This window comes from Megalobrama amblycephala, linkage group LG10 (assembly GCF_018812025.1).
Source record: "Megalobrama amblycephala isolate DHTTF-2021 linkage group LG10, ASM1881202v1, whole genome shotgun sequence".
NCBI lineage: Eukaryota > Metazoa > Chordata > Actinopteri > Cypriniformes > Xenocyprididae > Megalobrama > Megalobrama amblycephala.
In genome coordinates, this window is record NC_063053.1 from 5,778,123 (window position 1) to 5,796,933 (window position 18,811).

Sequence of the window (18,811 nt, forward strand, 5' to 3'; positions counted from 1 at the left end):
TTGACATAGCCCTTTGATGTTTAACCGTTTAAATGCCTATTGCCCGCTGTGCACAGTTGCCCTGAAGCCACCGGGTGGCGGTGCACCGGGCTTGGGCCCGCCATCGCTGCTCGCAGCTATATTTATTTATTTATTTTTTTTTTATTTTTATTTTTTTTTTCCGTCTTCCGGGGCTTTTTGGGGGCCTTAACATGCTCAAAAACTCTTGAAAATTGGCACACACATTGGAATCCGCGGCCATTAGGACGCCGGAGAGGCTGGTACCCGGCGTGGCAGGGGGCTCGACAGCGCCCCTTGAAAAAAGTCAGAAAATTTGGTCCATATATTGAACAAACTTGCACGTATTAGTATGAAACTCGGTACACATATAGACCTCATCGGGCCGAACAACTTTCGTGCTCTAAGTTAAACGCCACGCAAACAGGAAGTCAGCTATTAAGGGTTGTTTGAAAAACGCATGCTCTGGAATTTGATATACTCCTCCTAGACGATTAATCCGATCGCCACCAAACTCGGTCAGCATGAAGTCAAGACACTGATGATTAAAAATTGCCAGCGGATTTTTGATATCTCGAACGGTTTGGCCGTGGCGAGGCAACGAATTTATGGCGAGAAAAAGGAAACAGGAAATGTGTTATAACGTCTGCATACATATATTGATCTTTATGAAACTTCACGAGTGTGTTGCTTGTAGTAGTCCGATCACATGGATGTGACTATTGTGAGTCAAAGTTATAGCGCCACCAACTGGCAGCAGGAAGTGTATCACTTTTTGAATTGCTTTGAGATCACCCTCTTATTTTTACCTGATTTGCTTCAAACTTCATCAGTGTAATGTCAATACACAGCAGATGTAGACCTATGACAGGATTTTTGATATTTGAAATATTGTTGCCATGGCAACAGGTCAAACTGTAATAATATTCTTGAGTGTTTTTGAGGCTCTTAACATGCTTCAAATTGCATGAAACTCGACCACACATCAATATTGTCAACCAGTAGACATGGACAAAGCCATAGAAATGGGTCTGGTGGAGGGGCTCAGTAGCGCCACCTTTTGACAAAAGTGGGGGGTTAGTTTTTCCTACAGTCACCAAACTCGGTACACATATTGTTCTCATCAAGCCGGACAATTTTCTAATTTACATTCATTAGCTCCGACCAACAGGAAGTCAGCTATTTTGGTTTGAATGTTAATTTTTTGAAAAAACAGGCTATGAATTTTATACTACTGCTCCTACAGGGTTTATCCAATTTACACCAAGCTTTTTTTAACTTGTTGCTAACACATTGAAGTTGTTTAATTGCAAACGGATTTTGGATATCTCAAACGGTTTGGCCGTGGCGAGGCAACGAATTTATGGCAAGAAAAGGGAAACAAAGTGTTATAACTTCTGCATACATTAATTGATTTTGATGAAACTTCGGCTTAGTCTTCGTTGTACAAGGCTGATCACATGGATGTGACTATTGTGATTCAAAGTCATAGCGCCACCAACTGGAAGCAGAAAATGTGTCACTTTCAGCATACATTGAGATCACCCTCTTATTTTTACCTGATTTGCTTCAAAATTCATCAGAATAATGTTAAAACTTGGCACATGTAATCCTTTGAAAATGGGCAGGGAGGAGGGGCTCTATAGCGGCACCTTGTAGTGCAGTAAATGTGGAGTGAATTTGACATAGTCCTTTGATGTTTAACCGTTTTAAGTGCCTATTGCCCGCTGTGCACAGTTGCCCTGAAGCCACCGGGGTGGCGGTGCCACCGGGCTTGGGCCCGCCATCGCTGCTCGCAGCTATATTTTTGGTTTGTAATTGCATATTTGTGTCTTTTTTAGCTGTGCTGTTCTGGCTGAACTATAAGGCTGCCTATGATAACTGGAAGGAACAGCGCTTGGCTCTCAACTCGGACATTCATATGGCCACCAAAGAGGTGGTAGACAAACTGCCAGCAATACAGCAGACCAGCGTCCAGGCCTTCAGCACTCTCTTCCTACAGCTCACTGTCAATGACCTGGGCATCTGCCTGCCTATCACCAACTCCTCACAGGTGGATAGATCTATTTTTCATTCTTTTCGATGTTTAAACTCATCAGATTGGTGTGAACAGGTCTTTAACTGGGTTACACTTTATTTTAATGTGACGTATTTGCATTGTACTTACTCAGATAAGTACTGAGTAATATTAAATGACTACATGTACTTACTATAGAGTTATGGTTAGGATTAGGGTTTCTATATTTGAAATATTTCCCTTTCCATGGGTCAGAATGATTGATGTTAAATGTTTTACTGGTTTTTTTTTTCTGTACATTAGGCCAATCACAGTATTGATCTTGACAATGGCTCAGCACTGGTGTTAACCATCGAGAGTACGCTAATAACAGCCTGTTCCTCCGAGTCTCTGGTCAGCAAAGGCCATTTTAAGAACTTTTGCATTAGATTTGCTGAGGGGTTTGAGACGACTTGGGATGACTGGAAACCTGAGGTCAGAGGTGACCTGGTCATGAATGCCTGTGAGTGACATTCGATGTTAATGTGTTGTATCTATTTTTCGCCCTATAACACTCCCCTGATTCTTGAAATGCTCACTGTGGCTTTTTAGGTGTTGTCCCTGATGGTACTTATGAGGTTTGCTCCAGAACGACAGGCCAGGCCTCTGCAGGTATGTGTTAATGATCTTCTGAATTCATTTTACTTCAGTTATCTAAATGAAATTGTATATTCAACTAAAACAAAATCAACAATAAAAAAAGAATATTTTCAACAAACACTGCTATTCAAAAGTTTGGGGGTGGTGAAATTGTTTAATGTTTTGTAAATATGTCTCATATGCTCACCAAAACACACTAATATTGTGAAATACTACTCCAATTTGAATCTGAATTTTCAGCAGAATTACTCCAGTTTTCAGTGTCACATAATCCTTCAGAAATCATTCTGATATGCTGATTTGCTGCTCAAAAAACATTTCTTATTCTTGTCAATGTTGAAAATGGTTCAACAATGCTGCTTTATTTTTGTAAAAACAATTTCAGGATTCTTTTTGGTGAATAGAAAGTGCAAAAGATCAGCATTTGAAATAATAAAAACATTTATAATGTTACAAAACAAATTCTGTCACTTTTTGATCAATTTAAAGGTGCCCTAGAATTAAAAATTGAATTTATCTTGGCATAGTTAAATAACAAGAGTTCAGTACATGGAAATGACATACAGTGAGTCTCAAACTCCATTGCTTCCTCCTTCTTATACTGTATAAATCTCATTTGTTTAAAAGACCTCCGAAGAACAGGCGAATCTCAACATAACACCGACTGTTACGTAACAGTCGGGATCATTAATATGTACGCTCCCAATATTTGCATATGCCAGCCATTCAAGACATTAGGCAAGCCAGTATTAACGTCTGGATCTGTGCACAGCTGAATCATCAGACTAGGTAAGCAAGCAAGGACAACAGCGAAAAATGGCAGATGGACTGATAATAACTGACATGATCCATGATAACATGATATTTTTAGTGATATTTGTAAATTGTCTTTATAAATGTTTCGTTAGCATGTTGCTAATGTACTGTTAAATGTGGTTAAAGTTACCATCGTTTATTACTGTATTCACGGAGACAAGAGCCGTCGCTATTTTCATTTTTAAACACTTGCAGTCTGTATAATTCATAAACACAACTTCATTCTTTATAAATCTCTCCAACAGTGTGTAATGTTAGCTTTAGCCCGTTAGCCACGGAGCACAGCCTCAAACTCATTCAGAATCAAATGTAAAGATCCATTTTGAGGGTTATATTAGCTGTGTGAACTTTATGCTGTTTATGCTGTTTAAGGCAAGGGCGAGCTCCGTGGGCGGGGAGCGTGAGGAATTAAAGGGGACGCAGCCTGAATCGGTGCATAGTTAATGATGCCCCAAAATAGGCAGTTAAAAAAATTAATAAAAAAAAATCTATGGGGTATTTTGAGCTGAAACTTCACAGACACATTCAGGGGATACCTTAGACTTAAATTACATCTTGTAAAAAAACATTTGATGGCACCTTTAAAGGTACACTATAACTTTTTTTGTTCAAAATTAACAAAATTTAAAAGTCAATATATCATCAATCCTTCTTCCAAAATGTGTTTCTGTCTTACCCTGATTCACTATGGTAAGCCTATTATAAGCCTTTATATTTTAACGTTTTGATTGGTTGACTCCACGCAGCATCCACCGTTTTTAAAAGTCTGCAGCAGTTCAGGCTTTATTAAGCTTATATGTGGAGGACGAAATCCAGTGGGAGCTGGAAAGTCGCTCGTTGTCAGATAATACTTAAGCAAAACATGGTCAGGTCAAAGTGTCTGAGTAATTTTTGGTTCCAAATTTTTATCAATTTTACTGGTAGTCCACTGTATGGAGAATTTTTGTGTATAATACTTTATTTTGCTATCCTATAGTGTACCTTTAATATTTCCTTGAGAAGTAAAAGTATTTCTAAAGAAAAAAAATCTTACTGACCTCAATCTCTTGAAAGGTGGTATACATTGATCAAATGATCACAGCAAGACCAGGAATGTGCATTAAGAAAGTAAACATTGCCAATTTTGATTTCATGCTGACTTCATATTTGACTTTTTGTCTGTATTAAATAAAACCTTTCAATACTCCAGAGAGCAGCAGCGCAGGGACGTGGACCCTTAATGTCTTGTGGAAGATGTGTGGTATCGATGTGCACATGGATCCCAACATCGGCAAGCGTCTGAATGCTCTGGGTAACACGCTCACCTCTCTGACTGGTGAAGAGGACAACGATGACATCACAGACCTCAACTCGGTCAACATGGCTGACCTGTCAGACGAGGACGAGAGCGATGGCATGTCTCCCCCCATACACATGGTCAGAGCTCGCACTTTTTATGTCACTAACATTTGTTGACTCACTTTTATGTAAAGTGTTTGTGGCTATTTTTCTATTTTTAATTTACATTTTTTGTGTGTTTCGTCAGTTTTGTTGTTGTTTGGATATTGATGTCATTTTTATGTTTAAAACATGAAATGTGAAGTTTCTTCTTTGTATTTGTGCTCATTTGTGTCTGTGTAGTAGTGTGCGTTTGTGTTTGTTTTAAACCGGCCCATGTTTGCAGTGTCCTGAAGGTGATCTCAGCCCCAGACTTTCGTTCAGGAAGCGGCTGGTGAACAGCATTCTGGGCATTAGCCCCAGCCCCCCTCCCCTCTCACCTTCTGAGTGTCGTAATATTTCTCCATCATCCACAATCACTCGGCTAAAGTCGAGAAGTGTTCGCCTGTCATCCACAGCCAATGCAGAACGAACTAGACATCCCAGACCCCTGTCCTGGGGCTGTGTATGTACTTCAGAGCTCCCATTTGCTTTTCAATCCTCTCTGTTTCTCTGTCACATTCTTTCTCTCCATAGTGTTCTTATTCTCAGGGTGGGACTTGCTTTTAAGATCAGTCAAATCGCTCAAAACCTTGCTGAATTTGTGCCTATAACTCTTGGTTTTGAGCAACTGAAATATGTTTTGAGCGAGTCTGGAGTCTACAGTTTCCTGCTGCTTTTTAGTTTCATCTGATTCCTCTCCATGAGAAATGAGTGCTGGCCAGTCACATCTTCTTTTTTTCCCATTTCCAAAGGATGCATTTCTCATGAATTGGCTTTGCTTCAGTAATCAGATTTTTGGGGTGGTGTTTTGATTTTTTTTTTTTTTTTTTTTTTTTTTTTTGTCTGTACTATGTGTTATGATCCATACTTTTTTGACTGCATTTAATATTCTGTGTGATTTTGGAAAAGATTCTTAAGCATGACTGTGCCTAGGGCTGGGCGGAATGATGGTATTGTGCGACTGTATATATTGCATATGTGCGTATATATACATATGTGTGTGTATGCATGTGTGTATGTGTGTGTGTGTATATATATATATATATATATATATATATATATATATATATATATATATATATATATATATATATATAAAAAATATATTATTGCTGTCAATCAATTTTAAAAAAACCTAATGAATCGCACATTTTTCTGTAATTAATTGCGATTAATCACACCTAACAGTGAAGTTTTTAATATATTTTTATATTGTAATAATTGCACAGTTAATCTTCAAATTAATGTAGAAACAGTACGGTTGGGACAATACATCAAATCTCGATTCGCGATACGAAGAATCTGGAGCGACTCTATCGTGATACTCTCTCGAATTGATTCTGAGCTTAGTTGGCAGATGGCACTTCTATATGTGCTTTAGAAGCACTCGTACACTGCTTGCTTCCAGTTCCTTTACACACACACCACTTAAACCTAAAATAATCATTCATAAAGTTTAAAAAGGTTGAAGCGAATTACAAATCTCGCATCATAAAAGCATTCTGAGCAGAGGTGCAAGTATATTTAACCACTTACATGACAACACAACCGAACAGTGCTGTCCAGCAGTCTTCTTTGTGAGCGTTTGAGTGTGCGGTTAAAAACGAGCCTAGAGCGCCATCTGCTGTTAAAACTAAGCTCAGAATCGAAAATATCAGGATCGATCCAGATTCATTGTATCGATCAAGAATCGATGTATTGCCCAGCCCTAAGAAACAACATAAAGGTATATATTAAATATTTGATCTAACAGTTAGGAAATGTACAGAAATTGAATTAAGTTATAAAACACTTCACTGCATAAATTATAAATTAAATATAGATTAATTCTTATTAAAGCTACAAAAGTTATTCAGTCAAGAGCAGTGAGTGATTTTCTCTTTGTCTTTTGTTCTTTGATTAACAATGACTATGTTTACATGGACAGCAGTAATCTGATATTAATACGATTATGACAATACTCTGATTAAGAAAGGACCATGTAAACAGCGATGTTTTATTACCTTAATCCGACTAAAGTCATACTCGAAGTAAACGCAAATCGAATTAAGACAGGTGGAGTATTCCTATTTTAGTTCGCATTATTGGAGTGCATTATAGACATGTACACACCTTAATCACACTATTAACGTCATGTGGGAGTTTTCGCCGCCACAGGACACATAATACCCACACGGCAGTGGACAACCATTTGACGGCAAACAAGAGGGCAAGCTTCAAGCAAGAAGCAACAAATCAAATTCCTCTCACCTCATCTCTCATCCAGTAGGCTACCTCTGAGTTTGTCGCGGTGGCATGAATGAAAGTTGCCGAATTAAAGTACAGGAGGCCTGTTGCTGGAGAATTTGTATCCACCGTTGTCTATTTACAGAGCCCCACACATGAGAGGGAAAATAAATAGTAGCCTAGGCTAAATCGATTTACGAACGATTTAATAAACAAATTTATAAATCATGCGCATCGTTTATAAATCGAGGGAATTAATTAATTTATTTATTTTTTCTTGCATGTGCGGGACTCTGTATCTATTTGCACGTATTGCATGTCAAATAATTAACTGCACTTGAAGCTTTAGTAAGATTAAAAATGAAACACCCAAAACTATATATGGCATGAACTGTGTGGTGATACGTGAAGTTCTGTAGAGAACGTCGGACGGCGTGCCGTGGGGACGTAATGACGTTTGCCATTAATCGATCTATGTTCTATAACATGTAAAACGGAACATTCTAAAAGCAACTCATGTAAACACCTTAATCATAATATTGTCTTATTCAGAATAAGGCCAATAATTAGATTACTGCTGCCCATGTAAACGTAGTCAATGACAGACAGCAGCAGGTTTATTAGGCTGCTGTCACTTTAAGACCTGACTCACATGACGCGGATCTGACACACAGCCAATGTCCTCACAGCTCTTTATGGTCACTTAAGACTTTAACTCATTTAAGACGGTGCTTATGAGGATATTCAACAAAGTGGCATTTTGGCTTACTTTTGTTCGTTTTTGTCTATTCAAGCGCGAAAGAGTACTCAGTGCGGCCGGAGAGCTACCGGAAGCAGCTTTCTGTGCACAAAACTGCGCATGAGTCGTGTTTGTCTGTCACGAAGGAGATTCGCAGGCAGTGCGCCAGTACAGATATATTTTTTCGTCTTATTGCGCTTTAAATGGTTTTATAGCACTTGAATGAATGTTAGGGTGATCATATAATGTAACACTTGCTAAAGGATGATGGGAAAAAACGAATGCTGCTTTAATTCCGCTAAATATTTGTAACGCATTAAACTGAAAAAATTAATTGCATGCGTTAACTTGTTAATTTTGAAAGCCCCATATATATTTTCTGTAGTGTCCAAAAGTGATGTCCGGCCTAGGAAAATTGACATCTTCACCCTTTATTCAAATATGAATACAAATGTGTAAGCATATTTCTGATAACGCAATGAAACATGCCAAATTGTGCGGACATCATTTTTGGCCACTCTGTCATACAAAGAAATTAAGAACACATGCAAAAACAAGAAAGAACCAACAAAATATTAATAACTGATTATGTTTAGGATATGTGTGCTTTTTGACGATTAATAAAAAAAACGATTTTTGTCATACCGCCCACCCCTAAGTGTGTCTCGTATCTAAATGCGTTATTTTGACAGTAGTTTCCCTCTTACAGGAGTCTGTTGACCTGCGCAGGCAGGCTGTGATGAGCAATCAGATAATCGACGCTCGTGGACGAAAGTTCTCCAAGCGCCTGGTGGACATTAGAGAACTCAATGAGCAGGCCAGAGTCATTGACGATCTCAAGTAACGTCAGAATAATCCTCAATTACTTCAATTAATTGTCTTCTGCTTATAAGAAATCCCTATTATTCTTGTTTTTTCCTCTTTAAGGAAACTGGGAGCAAGTGAAGGCACTATTAACCAGGAAATCCAGCGCTATCAGCAGTTGGAATCTGTCGCTGTCAATGACATCCGCCGAGATGTGCGCAAAAAGCTGCGGCGCTCCAGCATGCGGGTAAGAATTGCTTTGATTTTGCTTTATTACTGCTTATTAATGTCTTATTACACTGTAAGTCTGGTGGAGATGAAATGGTTATTCTTTGTTTAGGCTGCGTCACTGAAAGATAAATGGGGTTTAGGGTATAAGCCCAGCTACAGCAACAGCAGGTCAAAGAGCATCTCAGCAACAGGCAGACCAGCAGTGAAGAGGTCGGATAGACCCAGGTACACACTCTCTCACACTCTCTCTCACACACACACACTCAGTTATTTGCAGATGGGTTTCAGCTACACTTCATTTTGTCTCTCTAAAGGGACGATCTGCCAGACATCAAAGTGGATGCAGCATCTCCAGCACCAAGGGTTACCTTCAACATCGACACGGTATTGTGCATGCATACATCTGTGTGTGCCCGACTCTGTATATATGTTCTTTTGAAATGCTTTATGCATCTGTTTGTCGTCAGTCTAATGCTGCGTTCACACCATGTCTTAATTACTGCAAATAAAGCTCTGTATGCTTTCGAATCGCTCTCACGGTACTTTGATGTCATACACCGTTCGGTCTGCACAGCACCGCTTCAAGCTGAAAACACACCTGCAGTGGTCAGGTGGTACAAGTCGCAGCTTTTAGAAAATTACAAGCACGTGAAGGCTTTATAAAGTTCAGAATCATTATGGTAATTATGACATGCCTTGAACGCACCTTAATGTTCCATCTTCATGTTCATTGTTTACATGTCAACCAAGCTGTAAAGTTTACTAAAGTGTTGCTTTTGACATACACTACCATTCAAAAATTATACTTTTGTTCAGCAAGGATGCATTAAATTGATCAAAAGTTACAGTAAAGACATTTAGAAAACAGTTCTATTTCAAATAAATGCTGTTTTTTACTTTCTATTCATCAAGTCCTGAAAAAATGTATCACGGTTTCCACAAGATATTAAGCAGCACAACTGTTTTCAACTTTTGATAATAATTGTTTCTTGAGGGCCAAATCAGCATACAAAAAGTTGTAGTAATTGTAATAATTTTTCACAATATTACTGTATTTTTGATCAAATACATGCAGGTTTGGTGAGCATAAACATTTTAAAATTTTTGAACGGTGGTGTGCTTGGACAAACACACACTTTTCCACACACACTCAGTGGTTTTTACCTGCAAGTGCTTCACTCTTGACTTAAAGGTTTAGTTCACCCAAAAATGAAAATTCTGTCATTAATTACTCACCTTCAAGATGTTCCACACCCGTAAGACCTTTTGTTCATCTTCGGAACACAAATTAAGATATTTTTTAATGAAGTCTGAGAGCTTTCTGTCCCTCCATAGAGATCGAATGCAACTACCACTTTCAAGGTCCAGAAAGGTAGTAAAGACATCGTTAAAGTACTTCATGTGACTCCAGTGGCTTAAAGCGGTAGTTGCATTTGATCTCTGAGGAGGGACAGAAAGCTCTCGGATTTCATTAAAAATATCTTAATTTGTGTTCTGAAGAGGAACTGCGGTCTTACGAATGTGGAACGACCTGAGGGTGAGTAATTAATGACAGAATTTTCATTTTTGGGTGAACAAACCCTTTAATGAAAGCCACATGTATAGTATACACATACTGTACTGAACACGTATGTTCATGTACTGCATAGCTCAGTATACCGGTTTTATTTATGGATGGGGTTTTCATAAATCTGTTTGTGTTTAAGATGGACACCCCAAACCTAATCCCAAGTCCAGCTGGCTCTGTATTTAAGGTACCGAAGAAAAACGATCAAAATCAAATTCTTAAAATCACCTCTGATTCTCTGTGCATGAAAATCTTATTGTGCTAAATCTAAATCTGCTTTTCAAATCTCGATCAAAAATCATCTTTCTCGGTCAAATGGTTTTAGCCTTTTTGGATCTTAGGCTTGAAAGTGGTCATATTTTCTCTTGATCTCTCTACTCACACATTGATTCACACACTCCTTCGCTCCATATGTTGAAGCTGCTCTTGTGCTGTTTTTGTATTACTAATCAGCTCTTGTTTCCTCAGCATGTCACGATCTCGATCTTAATTCTTTGCATAGCTCATGATGTCTTGTCATCTGTCCATCTTTTCATATTTCCATTTCTCATCCCTCTCTCCTCCGCTGGGTCTTAGTGGAAAGCATGAATTGGGAAAAGGAAAAGCTTTCTCTAAAGTGCTCACTGGTTATGAGCCATCAGCCAACAGATTCAGTTTGAATTGAGCCAGAATCAGTTCAGTTTAGGTTATGAGCACATTAACAGATACAGGGACAGAATGATGGATGGATGGATAGATTAACTGACCAAAAGATTTGCCCTGTTAGTGTTCAGTGGATATATTATTGCACTTTTAAACTCAATCATCTCAATAGAAGCCCAGTTGAGCAGAAGATTTGTAAATGTTAGGCAGTTGAATAAAAGGGATTTTAAAAGGTAGATTTTTTCGGTTACAAACTTGGATTAGCATTAATCTAATATATTGACCCAATAAAATAGGTTAGTGCCCACTGAGCTTTTAGACATGTCAAGGTTATATTTCACCACAAAGTCACATGAAAAGTAATAGAAACTGTAACACTTTTAGGACCATTTTTTTTTTGCATTGGTACAGTGTCTCCACAACCATTAGTTAAGTATTATAGTATGTAATAAGTAACATTTCTATATTGCAGCAATGAGAATCACCATTAAGTATAATGGTAATTACAAACTTAAAAGTAAAATGTCGAGATGCACTGATATTAAAATTCTGTCTGAAACCAATATCCGGTAATTATTTTAATGACCAAAAAATGACTGATCATTAAAATTCGATACTATTTTGTGTACAAAAAGTTAACACTGCTTAAAGGGATAGATTAAAGTTAAAGTTCTGTCATCATTTCTCACCCTCAACTTGTTCCAAACCTGTATGATTTTCTTTCTTTTTCTGAACACAAAAGAAGATATTTTGAAGAATGTCAGTAACCAAACAGTGATGGACCCCATTGACTTCCATAGTATATATTTTTTTCCCTTCCATACTTTGGATGTTAATGGGCCCCTTCAGCTGTTTGGTTACAAACACTCTTCAAAATATCTTTTGTGTTCAGCAAGGAACAACTTGAGGGTGAGTAAATGATGACAGAATTTTTGGGTGAACGATCCCTTTAATAATTATCTATTTTTTACACAAAGTATAAACACATGACAAAAAAACTATTTCAGATGTAACAAGGAATCCACAAATATTATAATACGTTTATAATATTGGTTACGATTATTTATAAAAATATGCATTATAATATATTAGTGCTGTCAAACGATTATTCGCATCCAAAATAAAAGTTTGTTTACATAATGTGTGTGTACTGTGTATATTTGTTATGTATATATAAATACACACATGCATGTATATATTTAAATATATTATAGTATAGTATACATAAATATATTATATTTATACATAAAATGTTTATATATATATATATATATATATATATATATATATATATTTTTTTTTTGTTTTTTTGTTTTTTTTTTTTTGTTTTTAAGAAATATATATATATTTTAAAGAAATATTTACATATATAATATAATATATATATATATATATATATATATATATATATTAAATATATACATGGATGTGTGTGTATTTATATATACATAATAAATCTACACAGTACACACACATATTATGTAAACAAAAACTTTTATTTTGGATGTGATTAATCCGAATTAATCGTTTGACAGCACTAATATATATACATAAAGGCTTTAAGTACAAAAAATACAGTTTACTAAAAATAAAATCAATTGTTTTAAATACTATATGAATTTAGGCATCAAAACATTAGCATTATAACTGAAGGAATGAATGTCTGATTTGCTTCCAGTATTGGACGATAATGATACATTTAAAAATCGATAATACCAGCCATATTTATGAGCTTAAAAAGATGCTATATTTTTTAATGTAAAGTATAAAACTTTTCTTATTTTTTCTCTTTTGATTTTTTTTTTTTTTTTTTTTGGTGAAATGTGACCTGGATATGTCAGCACTCACGTAGTTGAAGAGATGTAAATCCTTTAGGAGAGAAATGGATGAATAGATGAATAGATGCATAGACAGATCTTCTGACTGTTGGCTTTCACTGATTGTTAAAGTTCCCGGAGGAGACAGAGGTGGACCTGTTGTCTGTCACCATTGATGATCCTGCCCATTACCCATCATGCTCAGTGTTCAGTGCCCCTGGCACACCCGCAGTCTTTTCACCAACCATTCCCTTCCAGCCTGATGACAGTCGCCGCGACGACCTCTCCTCGACATCGTCAGAGGACTCGGATAAAGATGACGAGTTTGACAGGGACAGGCCGCACAGCTATTATCGCAGACCAGGGTGCGTGAAAACACACAGCGCATGCAACACTCGACAAACACAATGGCATGCTTCCTAAGCTGATGGTCTATATATTTGTGCTTCTCAGGGGCTCTCAGAGGAAGTCATCTGCACTTTCTGCATTATTCAGCGAGCGCTGGCCCAACACACCCCCTCAGCGTGGAGGATTAGCTCCGCCCACTGAACGGAACATTGACTTTGAGCTGGACGTGCGTGTCGAGATTGATAGCGGGAAGTGTGTGCTGCACCCCAGCACCCAGCCACCTGAGCATGAAGATCTCGCGCTGAGGAGGTGAAGAGACACGCAAAAATGCCCACACATCACAATTTTAAAATTAAAATGGACTGCGCCACTGCAGCAATGACATATTTTTGTAGGCCAACATAAACGTTAGCATCACCCTGGTTCCCTCAACAAGAACCCAATAGGATTTTTTCCATTGACTTTAGTATTATTGCATGTAATAAACTCTTTGTCCAACAAAAGATTGGCATGTTTTGTTCATCATGATAATCTTCACAAGCAGTGTTAATTTCGTTGATGAATAATTTTCATCGTCATTTTTCTCAATTACATTTTTTCGCAGATGAAAACGAGACCAGTTTTGAACGACAAAAACTATGACGAAAATCTGTTGACATTTCGTCAACAAATAAAAACTAGATTCAAATGTTAGGGAAGGACAATTTTGGAAGAGATCCAGTCAGAACCGATGTCCTGCGTGAGATGTGCACATTTGAATTGTAACGTGTTGATCTCCCCGGCGGGACATAAGGTGGCATACACTTGTTGCATGTCTCATAAAACGTTCAAAAATGTAAACATCTGGGACAAAGAAAAGAGCACACATATGGACAGATCTGAAAAAGCGTGACGACACAAAAGAGAGCTGTATTTGGTACGGTTTTCTGTACGCACACAACTGAACTGCTCAGCCGTGCACACAGAAAGCCGCCTCTCAGACAGCGACCGAGTACTGAATTGAACTCTCATTCGAACAGACAAATATACACAAAATTGTCAAAATGTCTGTTTTGGAAAGTATTCTTGTAAACACAGTCAGTTATGTCTTAAGAAAACCTAAACAGTTGTGAGAATAACAGATGTGCATCAGTGTATTGGCTCCCAGCTTTCTGTCTTAAAGTGACAGCAGCCTAATAAATCTGCTGCCCTCTGTGCTCTTAATATTAATCAACATAATAGCTTCTTTAATAGCTTTAATAAGGATTAATTATATTTAATTCATAACAATGAATATGTCTGCTTAAGAATAATGTTGCAAGTGGTTATAAAGAATGCATATATCATTAAATGAAAAGAAGACCATATGTTCTTCTTTAGGAGAAGTGGTTTTATTAAATTTTAAGATAATGTTAAATACCACAGCATTTCAATCTGAGTCTTTTGAACATTGCATGTTCAAATTTTAATATCATTCATATTAACATGGATGTTTTCTCCAGGAGTAGCCTATATAATGGGTTTGGAAATTTGAGAGAAATTCTTAATTAATGCATTACAATTTAACTAAACCCATTAGATTTTAGACGACTAAATATAGACTAAAACTAAAACGGTTCAGATTACTAAAATATGACTAAAACTAAATGGCATTTTAGTCAAAAGACTGACTAAAATCTAAATTTACTGTCAAAATTAACACAACTTTTATGAATTTTGAAGCTTAAATTCAATCGCTAGAAGTAAAAAGCTAAACATAGGCTATAAGCAATGTTACCATCACTATGCCTCCGACAACTCTTTCAGTGTTTATTTGAAATGCATTTTTAGTTTGAGTTAGAATAGATTGCAAAAGCGCGGTTATAAATGCAATGAGGCTGTGAAAGCGGACTAGTGAGTAGATGAGTTTGTGTACAGCGTGATGACTTTTAATGTTCCCAACAACCTAATTTAGCCACTTGTCAGCAATCGCCTTTAAAAGTAAAAAGTAAAACAAGTAAAAGCTTTAAAAATCACAACGGGGTATTTGAATTTTATACCGTAGAATAAAACTTGAGCTTGTGTTAACCACAGACCTTATCTCAGGCATTTAACCAAAAACCCATTCAAAAAATCCATTGACTTCGGGACGATGGAACCGGAAGTGCTAAAATGCTAACTCGTTTCCAGGTTTTGGCCTACAAAAATGCGGCATCCATGCAGCGCTCTGTTCTTCTGGATTTAATCTTGATCAGTGCTGTAAAGTGTTTCTATGCGTCTAAAATGTCTCTCTGTTGTTCAGGAGTTGTGAGCGGAGCTCGAGGAGTCTGGATCAGGACTCTCCTCCTAAGAAGCGAAAGCTGCAGCACAGTTTAGGCTCCAGCTCTCATCTGCTGAATGCTAAGCGAGTACCCACTTCTTTGCAGAGCAAGGCCAGTGACATTGAGACCACGGTCTTCTACATCCCTGGAGTGGATGTTAAGGTCTGCAGTGGATCTTTTGATATGGTTTAAGTAAAGCCGAATGCACACAGAAGGATTTTAGCTACAAATTTTTCATCTGAGACATACGTTTTGGGTGTTCCACCACATAAAACCCTCTCAAATACACTCATAGACCTATAGATCTATTTAATATAAAACATAATAATAATAATACAACATGTTACAAATGTAAAACAGCAGTAAAACTAAATGGATGCAATAATGTACACTTTTCATGACTGGTTTTAACTGTAGCACTCATCCTCCCCCTCTCTGTCTGTTTACAGCTACATTACAACTCTAAAATGCTGAAGATGGATTCGCCCAATGCCTCGCGTGGATCCTCCCTTCCCAGAACCCTTTCCAAAGAGTCCAAACTGTATGGTATGAGAGACGCACCCGCACCACCAGTCTCAGGCCCCGGCAAGACTAACACACTCCTCCCTCCCCCTCCCCCTCCTCCCCCTTCAGGTACACACTCTCTTCATGTGTCGTCTTTTGCCGCTGGCTTCCTGCATGCGCTTATGTGCTCTGTCACTGGAGCCTACAGCTCTGAGCTCGGCTGTAGCGCATGACTGTCTTTGATCAGCGCTCACAGTTTGCCACTCTGCAGGATCTTTTTTCCGCTGTGGTTCGGTTGTTTTTACTGCTGATGTGCCATTGCTTGGTTTGAGTCAAGCTTCCATTATTAGTTGTTGTTATGATATTATTGGCAACAATTTTATTTTACTAATTTTTTTCTTCTGTTTGCTCTCTTTCTCTGGTTTATCTTGCTGACATCAAACTAGAAAAGAAATCAGTATATACACTACCGTTCAAATGTTTGAAGTCGGGTCAGATTATTTCTTTTTTATTTTTTTCACTTCTTACCAAGGCTGCATTTATGCAGAAAAAAGTTATTACAATTAAAAAAAAAAAAAACTCATATTTTAAAATATAATTTTTTCCTTTGATGCAAAGCTGAATTTTCAGCATCATTACTCCAGTCTTCAGTATCACATGATCCTTTAGAAATCATTCTAATATGCTGATTTGCTGCTCAAGAAACATTTCTTAATATTATCATATGCTGAAAACAGTTGTGCTGCTTTAATATTTTTGTGTAAACACAAAAATATTAAAACAAAAAAAATCCTTTTTTTTTTTAGGATTCTTTGATAAATAGAAAGATCAAAAGAACAGCATTTATTTGAAATACAAATATTTTATAACCATATAAATGTCTTTGCTGTCAATATTGTTCAGTTTAATGTGTCCTTGACCTGAACAAAAGTATTAATTTCTTTAGAAAAAAAAAATCTTACTGACCCCAAACTTTCAAACAGTAGTGTATAATAGTAGTTGCAAGAAAAAGTATGTGAACCACTTGTAGAATCTGTGAAAATGTGAATAATTTTAACAAAATAAGAGAGATCATACAAAATTCATGTTACTTTTTGTTTAGTACTGTCTTGGGTAAGATATTTTACATAAAAGATGTTTACATTTAGTCCACAAGACAAAGAAATAGCTGAATTTATTAAAATCGCCCCGTTCAAAAGTTTGTGAACCACTGATTCTTAATACAGTGTGTGGTTACCTGATGATCTACGACTGTTTTTTTTTTGTTTTGTTTTGTTTTGTGGTGGTTGTTCATGAGTCTCTTGTTTGTCCTGAGCAGTTAAACTGAGCTCTGTTCTTCAGAAAAATCCTCCAGGTCCTGCAGATTCTTCAGTTTTCAAGCATTTTTTGCATATTTGAACCCTTTCCAGCAGTGACTGTATGATTTTTGAGATCAATCTTTTCACACTGAGGACAACTGTGGGGCTCAAACACAACTATTAAAAAAGGTTCAAACATTCACTGATGCTCCAGAAGGAAACACGATGCATTAAGAGTCGGGGTGTGAAAAGTTTTGAACGGGATGAAGATGTCACAATTTTTCTTATTTTGTTTAAATATCATTGTTTTTCATTTAGTACTGCCCTTTGGAAACCAACAGAAGATACTTGCATGTTTCCCGGCAGAAAAAATAAGTACAATTTACCTTGATATTTGAATTCAAAAGTTTTCACCCCCCGACTCTTAATGCATCGTGTTTCCTTCTGGAGCATCAGTGAATGTTTGAACCTTTTTTAATAGTTGAGTTTGAGTCCCTCAGTTACCCTCAGTGTGAAAAGATGAATCTCAAAATCATACAGTCACTGCTGGAAAGGATTCAAATATGCAAAAAATGCTTAAACTGATGAATCTGCAGGACCTGGAGGATTTTTCCGAAGAACAGAGCTCAGTTTAACTGCTCAGGACAAACAAGTGACTCATGAACAACCATCACAAAACATAAAAACAGTCGTGGATCATCAGGTAACCACACACAGTATTGAGAATCAATGGTTCACATACTTAAGAATGGGGTTATTTTAATAAATTCAGCTATTGTTTTGTCTTGTGAACTAAATGCAAATATCTTTTATGTAAAATATCTTACTCAGGACAGTACTAAACAAAACATAACATGCATTTTTTATTATCCCTCTTATTTTATTAAAATAATTCTCATTTTCACAGATTCTGCAAGGGGTTCACATACTTTTTCATGCCACTGTATATATAATATATATTAGTAAATAATAGTAAAACCTCAGTAGTTACTTGAGGGCATAGATAAGATCATCTTCTAAATGAATAAATGTAAATAAATAGCAAGTAAACAAGCATCACTCACTATCACACATTCACTGACAAATTTAAAATATCTTGTCATTTACTCAGCCTCATGTTGTTCCGAGCCCAACACAAAATGTATTTTAGGTTGAATGTTCTATGTTCTCTTTTCCATGTAATGAAAGTGGATGGTGATATTTATACTGCAAACTACAAACAGTTCTAGTGGACACTACTATCCATTGATTGCTATCCATTGATTTTTAACCATTTTCTATTACCTTCGTTGCATTTTATGCTTGTGTTAAACAATTTCTGGGTGTTTTGGCTGCTCTGTTGTGCATCATGCATGCTGGAGGTGCGTTAGGTGCCTTATGGTTGCATCCTGCTCTGAATCTTTTTGCTTTCAGTGAATGATAACTTGACAGCATAGAAGGATTGTTCTCAACTTTATGTGTGTGTGTG

At 37.0% G+C, this 18,811-nt stretch overlaps 1 protein-coding gene across 1 annotated transcript in view; it reads left to right on the forward strand.

Annotated features, from left to right (window-relative positions):
- LOC125276564 (transmembrane protein KIAA1109 homolog) overlaps positions 1 to 18,811 on the forward strand; it is a 42,655-nt gene that overhangs the window by 6,996 nt on the left and 16,848 nt on the right. The window contains exons 3-16 of the mRNA XM_048204141.1: positions 1,839 to 2,050; positions 2,318 to 2,516; positions 2,606 to 2,665; positions 4,659 to 4,885; positions 5,133 to 5,351; positions 8,563 to 8,693; positions 8,781 to 8,904; positions 8,998 to 9,113; positions 9,203 to 9,272; positions 10,595 to 10,642; positions 13,047 to 13,279; positions 13,368 to 13,571; positions 15,523 to 15,703; positions 15,991 to 16,174. Of these exons, the coding sequence (XP_048060098.1) occupies positions 1,919 to 2,050; positions 2,318 to 2,516; positions 2,606 to 2,665; positions 4,659 to 4,885; positions 5,133 to 5,351; positions 8,563 to 8,693; positions 8,781 to 8,904; positions 8,998 to 9,113; positions 9,203 to 9,272; positions 10,595 to 10,642; positions 13,047 to 13,279; positions 13,368 to 13,571; positions 15,523 to 15,703; positions 15,991 to 16,174 (2,128 nt within the window). The 5' untranslated portion in view covers positions 1,839 to 1,918. The remainder of the gene's footprint in view (positions 1 to 1,838; positions 2,051 to 2,317; positions 2,517 to 2,605; positions 2,666 to 4,658; positions 4,886 to 5,132; positions 5,352 to 8,562; positions 8,694 to 8,780; positions 8,905 to 8,997; positions 9,114 to 9,202; positions 9,273 to 10,594; positions 10,643 to 13,046; positions 13,280 to 13,367; positions 13,572 to 15,522; positions 15,704 to 15,990; positions 16,175 to 18,811) is intronic.